At 51.6% G+C, this 15,905-nt stretch overlaps 1 protein-coding gene across 2 annotated transcripts in view; it reads left to right on the forward strand.

Annotated features, from left to right (window-relative positions):
• The window catches only part of SELENOO (selenoprotein O), a 20,460-nt gene extending 4,569 nt beyond the window's left edge, over nucleotides 1-15,891 (forward strand). Inside the window, exons 2-9 of one of the 2 annotated variants that reach the window (XM_022596876.3) lie at nucleotides 7,665-7,868; nucleotides 8,843-9,023; nucleotides 9,895-10,025; nucleotides 10,423-10,703; nucleotides 13,926-14,076; nucleotides 14,893-15,078; nucleotides 15,165-15,321; nucleotides 15,415-15,891. In XM_022596876.3, coding sequence (XP_022452584.1) covers nucleotides 7,665-7,868; nucleotides 8,843-9,023; nucleotides 9,895-10,025; nucleotides 10,423-10,703; nucleotides 13,926-14,076; nucleotides 14,893-15,078; nucleotides 15,165-15,321; nucleotides 15,415-15,588 — 1,465 coding nt within the window. In that variant the 3' untranslated portion in view covers nucleotides 15,589-15,891. The remainder of the gene's footprint in view (nucleotides 1-7,664; nucleotides 7,869-8,842; nucleotides 9,024-9,894; nucleotides 10,026-10,422; nucleotides 10,704-13,925; nucleotides 14,077-14,892; nucleotides 15,079-15,164; nucleotides 15,322-15,414) is intronic. The other variant, XM_089921516.1, reaches the window with a different exon arrangement.
• The last annotated feature ends 14 nt before the right edge of the window (nucleotides 15,892-15,905 follow it).

Genomic DNA, 15,905 nt, shown 5'->3' on the forward strand with positions numbered 1-15,905 from the left:
AGCCCTGGTCCGGGAAGATCCCACGTGCCGCAGAGCATCTAAGCCAGTGCGCCACAACTACTGAACCTGTGCTCTAGGGCCCGCGAGCCACAACTACTGAGCCTGCATGCCAGAACTACTGAGCCCATGCGCCTAAAGCCCGTGCTCTGCAACAAGAGAAGCCGCTGCGATGAGAAGCCCGCGCACAGCAACGAAGACCCAATGCAGCCAAAAATAAATAAATTTATTTATTTTAAAAATAAAAATAAAATAAATAAAATGAGACTAGAGAAATTCCCTGGTGGTCCACTGGTTAAGACTCAGGCCTTCACTGACAAGGGTCTGGATTTGGTCCCTGGTCAGGGTACTAAGGTCCCTCAAGCCGCTCAGCATGGCCAAAAATAAATAAATAAAACCTTTAAAAAAAAAAAAAGAATAGATGGGCAGGCAGAGCAACTAAGCCCATGCGCCACAGCTACTGAGCCCACGTGCCGCAACTAATGAAGCCCTCACGCCTAGAGCCTGTGCTCCACAACAAGAGAAGCCACCGCAATGAGAAGCCCAGGCACCTCAACAAAGCCCACGCGAAGCAGCGACGACCCAACACAGCCAAAAATTAAATAAATAAAAACAGAAAAAGAATAGATGGGCAGTGTAAGCAGAGAGATGGAAATTCTGAAAAAGATGAAATGCTAGAGATTTCTAGCAAAAACACTGTAACCAAAATGAAGAATGCCTCTGATGGACATGTTGCTAGACTGGACACAGATGAGGAAAGAATCTCTGAGCTTGAAGATATCTCATGAGAAACCTCCAAAGATAAAAAGCAAAAAACGTTAAAAAAAATAAAGGCTGAAAAAATCCAAACACTCACCAAGAATTGTCGGACAAATGCAAAAGAAGTAACACATGTGTAATAGGAATGAATACCAGGAGAGAAAGAGAGAGAGAAACAGAAGAAATATTTGAAGAAATGACTGAGAAATTCCCCAAATTAACGTTAGACACCAAACAGATCCAAGAAGCTCAGAGCACACCGAGCGGGATGAATGCCTCCCCCACCCCCACCAAAAGACAAAAACAAAAAAACTATACCTAGGCTCATAATTTTCAAATTACAGAGAGGCAGAAATAAAGAAAAAAAGTGAAAGAAGCTAGAGGAAGGAAACACTTCACCTACAGAGGAGCAAAGATAAGAATTACATCTGACTTCTCAGAAGCCAGGGAAGCAAGAGGAAAGTGGACTGAAGTATCTAAAGTGATGAGGAAAACAAACCACCCACCTGGAATCCCGTACCCTGTGAGATTATCCTTCAAAAGTGAAGGAGAAATAAAGACTTCCTCAGACAAACAAAAATTGAGGGAAATTGTTAGCAGCTGACCTGTCTTTCCAGAAATGTTAAAAGATGTTCTTTATAGGGAATGAAAACGATGTAGGTCAGAAACCTGAATCCTCATAAACAAAGAGCATAACAGAAAGAAGTGAAAGTACAATAAAAACCTTTACTTTTCTTCATCTTAATTGAGATAACAGGTAATAGCTTGTTTAAGATAATAGTAACGATGCATTTATGTATAAATGAAATTAATGACACCAGTCAAATAAGGGATGGGAGGGAGGGATTAGGATTATTTTGTTATTATAAGGTACTCATACTACCCATGGAGCAGGATAGTGTTACCTGAAAGTAGACTTGGATTAGTTGTAAATGGTATGTTACAAACTCTAGGGCAACCTTTTAAAAAAATTATTATCATTATTTATTTATTTATTTAAGTTTTGGATGCGTTGGGTCTTCGTTGCTGCGCGCGGGCTTTCTCTAGTTGTGGCGAGCAGGGTCTACTCTTCGTTGTGGTGTGCGGGCTTCTCGTTGCAGTGGCTTCTCTTGTTGCGGAGCGTGGGCTCTAGGCACGCGGGCTTCAGTAGCTGTGGCACGCGGGCTCAATAGTTGTGGCTCGCGGGCTCTAGAGCGCAGGCTCAGTAGTTGTGGCGCACGGGCTTAGTTCCTCTGCAGCATGTGGGATCTTCCCAGACCAGGGCTCGAACCCGTGTCCCCTGCATTGGCAGGTGGATTCTTTACCACTGTGCCACCAGGGAAGTCCTAGGGCAACCATTTTTTAAAGAGTAAAACAAAACAAAAAAGTGTAACTGATACGCCAGGCGAGAACTGATGAAAAAAGAAAAAGTGGAATCACAAAATGCTCAGTTAAAACCACAAAAGGCAGACAAAGAGTGAAAGAGAAAACAAAGAGCAAGGCCAATAAATTAAAAAACAAGACCAAACTCTATGTTGTCCATAAGAAATCCACTTTAAATATGAAGACACATGTAGATTAAAAGTAAATGGATGGGGGATTTCCCTGGTGGCCTAGTGGTTAGGATTCGGCGCTTTCACTGTGGAGGCCCGGGTTCAGTCCCTGGTTGGGGAACCATCCCGCGTGCTGCCAAAATACAAAAAAAAAAAGGAAATGGATGGAGGAAAGCATACCATGCTAACACTAGTTAGCAGGAATGGACTTCAGAGTAAGGAAAGTCATTAGGGATAAAGAGGCGTGTGACAAACTGATGAAGGGGTCAGGGAGGCAGAACAGTCCTTACTTGTATATGTGCCAGAGTACCATGAGGCAGAAACTGACAGAACTGCAAAGGGGCACAGATGAATCCACTGTCATTGTTGGAGACTCAACACCCCGCTATCAGAAATGGACAGAGCAGGGGCTTCCCTGGGGGTGCAGTGGTTGAGAGTCTGCCTGCCGATGCAGGGGACACGGGTTCGTGCCCCGGTCTGGGAAGATCCCACATGCCGCAGAGCGGCTGGGCCCGTGAGCCATGGCCGCTGAGCCTGCGCGTCCGGAGCCTGTGCTCCGCGGTGGGAGGGGCCACAACAGTGAGAGGCCCGCCTACCGCAAAAAAAAAAAAAAGAAATGGACAGAGCCAGCAGGCAGAAAATTGGTAAGGCCATCTTTGAACTCAGTTAACACCATCAGTCAACTGGATATAAAGAACATCTATAGCCTATTTCATCTAACAACAATGGGATACAAATTCTTCTCAGGCCCACATGGAACATTTATCCAGAGAGACCACATTCTAGGCCATAAAACACACCTTAACAAATTTTTTAAAATAAAAATCATACAGTGTCTGTTCTCAGGCCACAATGGAATCAAACTAGAAATCAATAACATAACTGAAAATCCCAAAATACTTGGAGATTATGCAACATACTTCTAAATAACACATGGTCAAAGACAAAATCTCGAGAAATTTTTAAGTATTTTGAACTAAATGAAAATGAAAACACCAAATGTATGGGGTACGGTGAAAGCAGTGCTTTGAGGGAAGTTTATAGCAGTGAGTGCATATGTTAGTAAAGAAGAGAGATCTAAAACCAATCATTTAAGCTTCCACATTAGGGAACTACAAAAAGAAGAGCAAATCAAATCCAGAGTAAGCAAAAGAAAAGAAATAATAAGAATTAGAGCAGGAGTCAGTGAAATTGAAATAGGAAATCAGTGAAACCAAAAGCTTGTTCTTTGAAAAGATCAATAAAATCAGTAAACCTCTAGCCAGGCTAACTAAGAAAGAAAGTGAGGACACAAATACTAATACCAGAAATTAAAGAGGGGACATCATGCAGATCAAAAGGATAATAAAATTACTCTGAACAATTCTGTGCTCACAAATTTGACAACCTAGGTGAAATGGACCAATTCCTTGAAAAAGACAATTTGCCAAAACTCACAAGAAAAAAATAAGGCAATCTGAATAGGCCGATATATATTAAAGAAATTGAGTCAACAATTAATAATCTTCCAAAACAGAAAGCACCAGGCCCAGATGGACTCACCAGTGAATTCTACCAAACATTTAAGGATGAAATTATTCCACTCTTTTTCACAGAATGGAAGCAGAGGAAATACTTCCTAACTCATTCTATGAGGCCAGCATTACCCTAATACCAGATCCAGACAAAGACAATACAAGAAAACTACACACCAAAACCCCTCATGAACATAGATAAAGAAATCTTCAACAAAATATTAGCAAATCAAAAAAAAATATATTAGCAAATCAAATCCAACAGTGTTTGAAAAGAATTATACATCACCACCAAATGGGATTTATTCCAGGTATGCAAGTCTGGTTCCGTATTCAAAAATTAATTAATGTGGTCCATCAGATCAACAGGCTAAAGAAGAAGACTCGCATCATCACATCAGTTGAAGCAGAAAAGGCATTTGACAAAACCCAAGACCTATTCATGGTAAAAACTCAGTAAATTAGCAACAGAGAGGAACTTCCTCAACTTGACAGAGGATCTACAGGAAACCTATAGCTAAATCTACTTAATCACGAGAACCTCAAAGCCTTCCCACTAAGATTAGAAACAAGACAAAGATGTTCCCTCTTTCCATTGCTTTTCAACATCCCTGGAGGTCCTATAGCTAATGTAACAAGACAAGAAAAGCGAAGGCATACAGATTGAGATGGAAGAAATAAAAATTGTTTTTGTTTGCAGCTGAACATCTATGTAGAAAATCTCAAAAGAACTGACCAAAAAATGAGCTCATAAGCAGTTATAGCAAGGTTGCAGGATACAATTACTACATAGGTCAATCACTTTAGTATATCCCAGCAGTGAACAAGTGGAATTTGAAATTAAAAACAATACTGTTTACATTAGCAATCCTAAAAATTAGATTCACACCTAAGTGTGAGTTCACACTTAGGTGTGAATCTAACAAAATATAAGACGTCTACTAGGAAAGCTACAAAACTGATAAAAGATCTCAAAGAAGAACTAAATCAATGTAAAGATATTCCACATTCACGGATAGGAAGACTCAGTATTGTCAAGATATTGGTTCTTCCCAACTCAAGCTATAGATTCAATGCAATCCCAATCAAAGTCGCGGCAAGTTATTTTGTAGATATTGACACGCTGATTCTAAAATTTATATCGAGAGGCAAAAGACCCAGTATAGCCCTCAGAATACTGGGGGAGAAGAACAAAGTCAGAGGACTGACACTACCGCACTTCAAGACTTACCATAAAGCTTCGGCAATCAAGAGAGTGTGGTTTTGCAACTACCGAAGCCCGCGCGCCTAGAGCCCGTGCTCTGCAACGAGAAGCCACCACAATGAGAAGCCTGCGCACGACATCCAAGAGTAGCCCCCGCTCGCCACAACTAGAGAGAAAGCCCATGCGAAACAACGAAGACCCAACGCAGCCAAAAGTAAATAAATAAAATAATTTTTTTTAAAAAAGAGAGTGGTTTTGGCCAAAGAATAGATAGGTCAATGGGACAGAACAGAGAGCCCAGAAATAGACCTGCATAGATGTGGATCTTTGACAAAGAAGCAAAGGCAATCCAATGGAGCAATGATAGTATTTTCAACAGATTGTACCGGAACAACTGGATATCAACATACAAAAAAAAAAAAAAATCTAGACACAGACCTGACACCCTTCACAAAAATTAACTCAGAATGGATCACAAGGGCTTCCCTGGTGGTGCAGTGGTTGAGAGTCTGCCTGCCGATACAGGGGACACGGGTTCGTGCCCCGGTCCGGGAGGATCCCACGTGCCGCGGAGCAGCTGGGCCCGTGAGCCATGGCCGCTGAGCCTGCGCGTCCGGAGCCTGTTGTTCTGCAACGGGAGAGGCCACAACAGTGAGAGGCCCGTGTACCGCCAAAAAAAAAAAAAAAAAAATGGATCACAGACCTAAACAAAATGCAAAAATGTAAAACTCCTAGAAGATAAAATAGAAAATCTGGATGACCTTGGGTATAGAAATGACTTTTTAGGTACCATACCAAAGACAGGATCCATGAAGAAATAATTGATAGGCTGGACTTTATTAAAGTTAAAACTTCGGTGAGGGACAATGTCAGGAGAAATGAGAAGACAAGCCACAGACTGGGGGAAAATCTCTGCAAAAGACACATCTGATAAAGGACTGTTATCCAAAATACACAAAGAACTCTTAAAACTCAACAATAAGAAAACAAACTGATTTTAAAATGGAGCAAAGACCTTGCCAGACACCTTCCCAAAGAAGACACAGACATGACATATAAGCACTTTAAAAGATGTTTCACATCATGTGTCATCAGGAAAATGCAAATTAACAAGGAGACGCCATCACACACCTAGGAGGATGGCCAAATTCCCGAACAGTGACAATGCAACATGCTGGCGAGGATGTAGAGCAACAGGAGCTCCCATTCACGGCTGCTGGGCCTGCAGGACGGTGCAGCCGCTTGGGAAGACAGTGTGGTGGTTTCTTACCAAACTAAATACACTCTCACCACATGATCCAAGAATCACGCTCCTCAGCGTTTACCCAAAGCAGCTGAAAACACGTCCACACGAAAATCCTGTATGTGGATGTTCACAGCAACTTTATTCGTAATTGCCAAAAATGGAAGCTGCCAAGATGTCCTTCAAGGTGAATAGATAAACAAACCGTGGCCCATCCAATGGGATATTATTCAGCAAAAGAATAGAAAGAAAATAAAAAATGAAATGAGGCATCAAGCCATGAAAAGACGTGGAAGAAACTTAGATGCATATCAGTAAGTGAAGGAAGTGAATCTGAAAGGTCACACAGTATGATTCCAACTCTGTGACATTCTGCAAAAGGCAAAACTATGGAGACAATAAAAGACCAGGGGTTGGGAGGGGAGAGGTGACCAGGTAGAGCACAGAGGGTTTTTCGGGCTGTGGAACTGTTCTGTATGACACTGTAATGGGGGGTCTCTGTCAGACCCACAGAGTGGACAACACTGACAGTGAGCCCTGGTGTAAACAACGGGCGCTGGGTGGAGGTGTGTCGGCGTAGCTTCATCAGGTGTGGCGAGTGACTCCCCGTGGTGGGGATGTCGATACTGGGGGAGGCTGTGTGTGTGTGGTGGCGGGGTACATGAGAAGTCTCTTTGGCTTCTGATCAGTTTTGCTGTGAACCTAAAACTGCCTAGGAAAAGAAAGTCCATTTAAAATAATAGTAATAATGAAGGTTTAGCATAAGAAGAAAACACCCACATGATTCAGAGCTGCCTGAGGGAGACTGGGGTCCTCCCCACCACTGCAGGTGACGCTCTGTGTCTGTGCTGTTGTAAAAGGATGTTCACAACGTAAATTCATAAAAACAGAATTGTGGATTGGCGAGCGTGTGTGTGACCCTGGGAGTGGCCTTCCCTGACTTCTGTGTGGACCTGGCCTCCTGCCGCGGGCCAGGCACCCTGCGCTGTGGTTCCAGACCTGGAGGAGGTCAGGGGCTTAGCGCCTGGGATCGTCCAAAGCAGACTCTCTTTACAGTGATGTCAGAGCTGCTCGTGGGTTGTTTTTATTTTACTTTATTTATTTATTTTTTTTGCAGTACGCAGGCCTCTCACTGTTGTGGCCTCTCCCACTACGGAGCACAGGCTCCGGACGCGCAGGCTCAGCGGCCATGGCTCCCGGGCCCAGCTGCTCTGCGGCATGTGGGATCTTCCCGGACCGGGGCACGAACCCACGTCCCCTGCATCGGCAGGCAGACTCTCAACCACTGCGCCACCAGGGAAGCCCATGGGTTGTTTTTAAAAAGCCATTAGGAGGCGTTCTTCCAGCCCCTTCCCTCTGTGACCATGCCTTGGTGTTGAGTGGAGCCCAGCAGTGACCTCTGTGCTTGACCTCAGACAGGCCGACGGTCGCAAGGTGCTGCGCTCGAGCATCCGCGAGTTCCTGTGCAGCGAGGCCATGTTCCACCTGGGCATCCCCACCACGCGGGCCGGCGCCTGCGTCACGTCCCAGTCCACCGTCGAGCGGGACGTGTTCTACGACGGCAACCCCAGGCCCGAGCAGTGCGCGGTCGTGCTGCGCGTGGCCCCCACGTTCCTCAGGTAACGCCCGTCCTCGTGCTCCTGTGTTGCCCCGGTGGCCGGAGTGCACCTGCCCGGCCAGGGTGCAGGGCCTGGGGCGACCAGAGGAGGTCGCCCCAGTGCAGGCTCTGGGGCGGTGTGTCCAGAGCTGTGGACCTGGAGTTTATGACCAGGAGCTACATAAGATGCACCAAGAAAGCGGCCTCACTGTGCTGCTGGACGAGCGGCCGTGACGCCTGGTGTGCCCGCTTCCTCTGGCCCCTGTTCACTGACTGGAGGCCTCCTGGCTGCTGTCTCCAGCGGGGCCTGTCAGTCCTCGACGTCACCACGCTGTCTGGCGTCAGGTGCTCAGTACTGACCATCTGAACCCAGAGTCGCCAGGAGGCGGCAGTGGCCGTCTGGCGGGGTCAGGTGGCCCAGGCCGACCCTGTGCGTCAGCTGTCACCAGCTTTCCGTTTGTCCTCCGGGGGTGGAGGTGTCGGGGCAGGCGTTGGCCTCGTCCTGGGAGACCCGGGGCCTCCGGGCACAGCTGCACTAGTGGCGTTTGGACCAGGTCGTCTTTGCTGTGAGCTGATCTGTGTCTCGTAGGGTGTTCAGGCAGCGTTCCTGACTTCCACCCACGGGCTGCTGGTAGTAACCCCCATCATGACAACCAAAAATGCCTCCGGACGTTAGCCCGCCCCCTGGGGGGTATAACTGCCCCACCGCTGAGCCTGCGGGTCACCCCACTACAGGACACCGGTGATGGGCGCATCCCTCGGTCTGGGAGGCCGGACACAGAACCCGTCTCGTCCCTGCAGGGCGGCCGTGGCAGTCCCGGCCCCATGCACCCCGGGAAGTGCCCTGTGTCTGCCTGAGTCACTGAATGGCCAGCTACATTTGGTGGCTTGTCCCCCCTGCCCTGCCACGAGGGCTAGCAGCACCCTCCCTCCTTCCTTACTCGTGAGGGGGAGGCATCACGTTTAACCTGTTGTCAACGCGGGTCTTCCCTCCAGGTTTGGATCCTTTGAGATCTTCAAGTCCTCGGACGAGCACACGGGGCGCGCAGGCCCCAGCGTGGGGAGAAACGACATCCGAGTGCAGATGCTCGACTATGTCATCAGCACTTTCTACCCCGAGATCCAGGCCACTCACGCCAGCGACAGCGTGCAGAGACACGCCGCCTTCTTCCGGGAGGTCGGTGGCAGCTGCCCCGCCGCGGGCAGACGCTGGGTGCCCGGCCCTCTTGAGTCACCACCCGCTGGCTTAGCCCAGGGGCAACTTCTCAGATACGGTTGAGGGTCAGGGTCCTGGGACAGACCCCAGGTCACTGTTTGAGCAGCATCGAGGGGCCACGTGGAGAGCTTGGGAGGGAATCAGGGCTGGTGGGTGCTGGGCCTCCCGCGTGGGGCCTGTGTTCACGGTGGCCCCAAACACACACCCCTTGGCCTCTCCATTTCGCCCAGAACTCTTAGGCGGCGTCTCACACGACAGTCACGCCAGTGACAGGCAGCAGGGCGAGGGGTCGGCCTGAGGACCGGAGGCCACCGTCCTGCACCTGTCACTCCTCGGACCCCACTGCAGCCGCACTGTTGCTTCTCGTCTGTCACGTGGGTGATAGGGGGCGGCAGGTCTGGCAGCCAGACCCTGGGCTGGGCAGCGGGGCTGTTTGAGCCCCTCTCCCTGCAGCCCAGGGCGAGGCGGGGCCCTGGGCACAGCATTTGGACCTGGGCAGTTCTCGCCTGAGAATGTGTAACTTCCTCCCTTGTTTCCACGTGGTCATCCTACGGGGCCTGAGTCATGGGAATGTCCAGGTTCCCTGACTTTTCTGGTTTGGATAAAAGCCAAAAAACGGTGAGTATATGAGAGAGAGAGGGTGTATGTGAGGAACAGAGCCACTCACGTCAACTCATCCAAAATACTTTTCCCTTCTTAACCATCCTTGGTTGTTCTGCCCACAGCTGAGCGTCAGCTGACAGGACAGGACAGGACACGGTCGGGCACCGCTGGCTCGGTGGGCAGGGGGCAGAGGGGAGCACCCAGCGGCTGTCCTGTGCCACTGTTGCAGGTGACGCGGCGCACGGCCCAGCTGGTGGCTGAGTGGCAGTGCGTGGGCTTCTGCCACGGCGTGCTCAACACGGACAACATGAGTATCGTGGGGCTCACCATCGACTACGGGCCCTTTGGCTTCCTGGACAGGTGGGCATCCCGCCGCCTGCCAGGGGGCCCTGGCGGGGAGGCACGTGACAGCGCGGGCATCTCAAGGCAGCGGGAAGGACCTGCAGGCCTGTGTGGCTGCTCTTGTTAATGTTTTGTTCGGTGTTTAATTCTCAGCAAGGCCTGGTCAGCCAGCCATCCCCAGAGCAGGAATCCCTGGAGGGTTCTGAGCACAGAAGCACTTTAAACAGCACCCTCTCGGCTCCCGGGTGGAGAGTGGGTTGAAGGGGTGGCCGCGGGGGCCGCGCTGGAGTGCGGCTCCCCTGCTCTAGAGGCTGCGGGGCCCCGTGGGACAGGCAGTGGAGCGGCAGCCACCCAGGGCCTGCGCTGTCGCTCGGCAGGTCCTCTCAGGCAGCTCCCGGCTCTCCCCACGCGGCAGGTACGACCCCGACCACGTGTGCAACGCCTCCGACACCGCCGGGCGCTACTCATACAGCAGGCAGCCCGAGGTGTGCAAGTGGAACCTGCAGAAGCTGGCGGAGGCCCTGCACCCCGCGCTGCCCCTCGAGCTGGCCGAGGCCATCCTGGCGGAGGAGTTCGATGCCGAGTTCCGCAGGCACTACTTGCAGAAAATGCGCTGGAAGCTGGGCCTCGTGCGGGCTGAGCGGGAGGAGGACAGCGCCCTGGTGGCTAGGCTCCTGGAGACCATGCACCTGACGGGTGAGTGTGGGTAGGGCGCGTGCACCACGTTGTGGTGAAACGTGAGACCGACCTTTAATGTCTCGGTGGCTTTAAGCACATTCACCTTGTCTTGCGACCATCACTGCGTCTACGGAGCTTTCTCGTCTTCCCAGACGGACATCTGCACCTGTGAAGCACCAGCTCCCTGGCCCCTCCCCCCACCCCTGATAACCTCACGCCTGCTTTCTAAGAACTCGCCTCCTCCAGGGACCTCAGGCAAGGGGATCATGAGGCTCTTCTCCCCGTGTGTCTAGCTCACCCCACGCAGCACGACGTCCTCCACAGTGGTCATCCCTGCTGTACGGATAGTCTGTGCGGGTGGCCTGCCTTTTGCTCGTCCCTCGTCTGTTGGACACTTGGGCTGTTCCACCCTGTGGCCGCCATGCATAATAACGCTGCTGTGAGCACAGACGTGCTGTGTCTCTGCGTTCCTCTTTCCCATCCTCTCCAGGGTGCCGCTCCGGCTAGGACGCCTGGTTCTGCGCGGCAGAAGTGGCCGAGCCAGCGTCACTTACCGTTCCTGCTCTTGGGGAAAAAAGCTCTGTCTCACACGAGTGTGATGCGAGCCGTTGGCCTGTGCACATGTGGCTTTTCTCAAGTAGAGGATGTTTCCTTCTGTCCCTCACTGGGTGTTTTCACACTGGGCCTCAGTTGAGGTGATCACCAGGTTTTACTTCCTCATTCATGTCCTGTCCTAGTTCAAACTGCCTCTCACGGTCTGGAAGCTGGGGGTCGAGGATCAGGGTGCCACCTTCTGGCTGTCCTCACACGGCAGGGTAGGGAGCAGGGGCACGACCCTCGTGACCTACCTCCCAGAGGCCCCCACTCCAAATACCATCGCCCTGCAGAGCTGGGTTTCCATATATGAATTCAGGCAGGGGACACACACACACCTTGCGTTCTGGGGATAAACCCTGCTTGCTCCTTCTGGTGTTTTGCTGAGGTTTCTTTTACATCTGTATTTACAAGGGATACTGGTCTGTGGTTTTCTTTTCTTGTGCTATCTTTGTTTGGCTTTGGTATCGAGGCAGTGCTGACCTCATGAATGAGTTAGGAAGCGTTCCCCCTATTTGTCAGAAGAGCCTGAGAAGGACTGGTGTTAATTCTTCTTTAAATGTTTGGTAGAATTCACCAGTGAAGCTGTCTGGTCCGAACATTCCCTGTGTTAGGAAGTTTCCAGTCTCCTTACTTGCTATGGGACTATTTAGATTTTCTATTTCTTCTTGAGTCAGGTTTGGTACTTTATGTGTTTCTGGGAGTTTGTGTCATCTATGTTATCTAAATTATTATTCATAGTGTTTTCTTAGTCTTTTATTTCTGTACAGTCTGCAGTGACGTCCCCATTATTTCCTTTATTACCTGTGTCTTTTTTTCTTTCTTAGCGTAGCTAAAACTTTGTCAGTTTTACTGATCTTTTCAAAGAACCAACTTTGGTTTCAGTGATTTTCTCTTGTTTTTCTCTGTTTCATTTATCTCTGTTCTAATCTCATTTCCTTCCTTTATGCTAACTTTGGTCTTATTTAGTTCCTTTCCTACTTCTTTAGATGTAAGATTAGATTACTGATTTGAAATCTTTTTTTACTGAGAAGTAACTGGCGTATAGCATTATATAAGTCTCAGTTGTGCGACACGATGATTTGCTGTATGTATATAACGTGAAATGATCACCACACAGTTACAAGTTTATTTTTTTCTGGTGATGAGAGAAAAGCTGCTCTTTTAGCGCATTTACAGCCATAAACCTCCCTCTGAGCACTGCTGCTTTTGGTTCATACCTCTATTTTCTAATTTCCCTCGTGATTTCTTTGTAGACCCAGTAGTTGATTCATTTTCACGTTACTTGTGAATTTTCCAGTCGTCCTTCCATTTGTGACTTCATGCCATCGTGGTTGCAGAAGACACGGGTCTTTTCAGTGTATTAAGACTGGTTTTATGGCCCAACACGTGGTCTGCCGTGGAGAACGTGCATCTGAGAGCTTGGGTGGAGTGTCGTGTCTGTTGTTCACGTTGTTCCCTCGTTGACCTTCTGTCCACGTGTTGGGTGGTGACGTCCCAACCCTTACAGAACTGCTCGAGTCCACCCTTCAGGTTTGTTTGTTTTTAAATTGGAGTGTAGTTGATTTGAAACGTTTTGTTCGCCCTTCAGTTTTGCGAGTCTTTGCTTTGTGTATTGGGGGCTCTTGTTTGGTGCATGTTTATGATTGTTACATCTTCTTGCTGAACTAACTCATCAATACATAATGCTCCTCTTTGTCAAGTTCTTACGTAAAGTCTATTTTTCTGACGTCAGCGTAGCCACCCCAGCACTCTTTAGGTTACTATCAGTATGCAAATCATGGGATATTTTTTCCATCCTTTTGCTTTTGACTTATGAGCCTACAGCGAGTTATCTTACTGTAGTTGGATCACGTTTGGTTTTTTTTTAATCCATTCTGCCAGTCTCTGCTCTTTGAATGGAGACGTTAATCCATTTACTTTTTTTTTTTTTTTTTGGCTTGCAGCGTCTTTGTTCCCCAACCAGGGGTTGCACCCGTGCCCTCAGCAGCGAAGGCACAGAGTCCTAACCACTGGATCAGGGAATTCCCTAATTCATTTACTTTTAAAGTAATTACTGATAAGGGAGAGGACTTATGCTGTTCCGCTCTTTGTTTTCTGTCTTACACCATTTTTGTCCTTTATTTTCTCTGTTACTGCTCTTGTGCTTAGGTGATCTTTTGCAGTATACCCTTCTGGTTTCCTTCTCATTTTCCCTTGTGTTTGTTTGCAGTATGCCGTTCTGGTTTCCTTCTCATTTTCCCTTGTGTCTGTTTGTTTTTTGGATGTTTCCTTGGGGGTTTTGGTGACAGTGTTTTAGCAAGTCGCTGAGGCCCTCACAGCGTCTGTCTGTGTCACGTCCTGTGCCGTCTCGACCCTGCAGCTCCTGAAGCAGGCGGCGCTAACTGCCGCGACAGTGACGAGGGCCAAGGCCCGGCCTCGGTGCCTTCACTGTATTTACCCATCTTACAGATGAAGAAGCCAGGCTTGGAGGCCTTGAGAGACTGAGTGACTCGTCAGGTTCAGAGTGGGGGCTGAGCTGGGAGGACTGAGGGGAGGGCTCAGGAGTCCCCAGCCTGACACTGAGCAGGGCACCGCACACGTGTCGGATGAACACGTGTGGCCCTCTGGTGACGGGACGGTGCCCTGAGCAGCTGTGTGTCCCAGGTGCTGACTTCACAAACTCCTTCTACCTGCTGAGCTCCTTCCCTGCCGGGCCGGAGTCTCGGGACCTGGACGAGTTCCTGGCCGCGCTGACCGCGCAGTGCGCCTCCCTGGAGGAGCTGAGGCTCGCTTTCCGACCCCAGATGGATCCCCGGTGGGTACTGGGGTCTTGCTTCCCTAGCATTTGTTTCCGGAAAGGGAGGAACATTTAGAACGAAGCCTTTGGGAGGATGCTGCAGACAGAGTGCCCAGGCGGCCGCTCCACTCCCAGGAGTGGGACGGACGGTCAGGCCCTGGCTTTGTGGCCCTGAGGCCCTCTGGTCAGAGGACAGGATGGAGATGCTGACGCAGGAAAGGGGAGGCCAGGTAGCACAGGCTGGGGCATGGTGGGCTCTGCTCTGGGGAGGCTCCCCAGGAAGAGCCTGGGTGTGGGCCTGCAGACTCCAGCCAGACCGGGCTTTCTGCGCCATCGTGTCACGTCCTGAGGGTGCAGCTCAAAACCCGTCACCAGCGTGTCCCGTCCCGTGCCAAACAGGCATCTAGCAGCAGTGCGGGGAGGGGCTGAAGCTGGCAGGACCTGCTGAGCATGGAGCCAGGGGAACTGGGGAAGGGGGGTGTCAGGGGCTGCCCTGCCCCCAGGTGCCCCCAGAGGTGGAGAAGCGTCCAGCCCTGTGATCACCGTGGGAGGAGCTGGCAGCAGTGAACCTCTCCCAGAGGGACTGGGTCCTGGGTTGGATGTCAGCGGGTGGGTGGCTGCCGGCAGGGAGCCGGGGCCGGCCCGGGTCAGCCTGCGGCGTGTCCGTGTGCCCCGTCACGTGCGGGGGCTGTGGTAGAACAAGGGCGGACGGCTGGTAGCGGTCCCACGTCTGCTGCATCTGTCGGACCCAGGCTCACCCCTGGTGGGGCTGGGGCCGGGGCAGCGGCAGAGACGACGTGGCCTGGGGGCCCCTCACGCGCCCGCTCCACGCAGGCAGCTGTCCATGATGCTCATGCTGGCGCAGTCGAACCCGCAGCTTCTGGCGCTCATCGGCACGCGGGCGAGCCTGGCGCGGGAGCTGGAGCGCGTGGAGCGGCAGTCGCGGCTGGAGCAGCTGAGCCCGGCCGAGCTGCACAGCAAGAACAGGAGCCGCTGGGCCGAGTGGCTCCTGGAGTACAGGTGGGCCCCCGCCCCCCGCCCCCCGCGGGGACCCCAGGGCCGCGGGGCGGGGCTGCTCTGCTGATGCTTGGCTCGGGTGACTCCAGAGCCCGGCTGGAGAAGGATCAGGAGGCCGCCGGCGACACCGCTGCCTGGCAGGCCGAGCGCGTGCGCGTCATGCACGCGAACAACCCCAAGTACGTCCTGAGGAACTACATCGCGCAGGGCGCCATCGAGGCCGCCGAGAGCGGAGACTTCTCAGAGGCAAGCGGCCCGCCCGGCCCTCCCCTCCTGGTCCCCTCCCGCTGCCGGGGAGGTGGGGCCCCAACAAACACCGCACCCCCTGCTCTCCTCCAGGTGCGGCGGGTGCTGAAGCTGCTGGAGACCCCTTACCGGGGGGAGGGGGTGGCCGCCGAGGCCTGCGAGGCCGCCGAGCCCGAGGAGGCCAGCGGGGCAGCCAGCCGGCGGCACTCGTACAGCAGCAAGCCCCCGCTGTGGGCCGCGGAGCTGTGTGTGACGTGATCGTCGTAACCGCCTTGGAGGCCTCCACACAGGAGCCCCGAGGCCCGAGCCCACGAGTCCACGAGGCGAGGTGGCGCCCGCCCCACCCGTCTCTCCATGACGGCAGAGATGCCCAGTCAGGACCTGACCCGTCTCTGTCCGATGCCGACTCGGCAGCACCGCCCAGCCCCCAGGCTCTGCTCCCGGCGACAGGCTGCTTTGCGCCAGGACGGCTCAGCTCGGCAGAGGGGACAGGTGGACGCACGGCCCCCGCCCACCTCGCCAGCCTGGCAGGGGACGCAGCCCCTAAATAAACTGGCAGCTCCCTCGGTCGCCTCCGTGTGTTC

This window comes from Delphinapterus leucas, chromosome 11 (genome assembly GCF_059928025.1).
Source record: "Delphinapterus leucas isolate spDelLeu-1000000601 "Yukka" chromosome 11, BTC_Dleu_Yukka2, whole genome shotgun sequence".
NCBI lineage: Eukaryota > Metazoa > Chordata > Mammalia > Artiodactyla > Monodontidae > Delphinapterus > Delphinapterus leucas.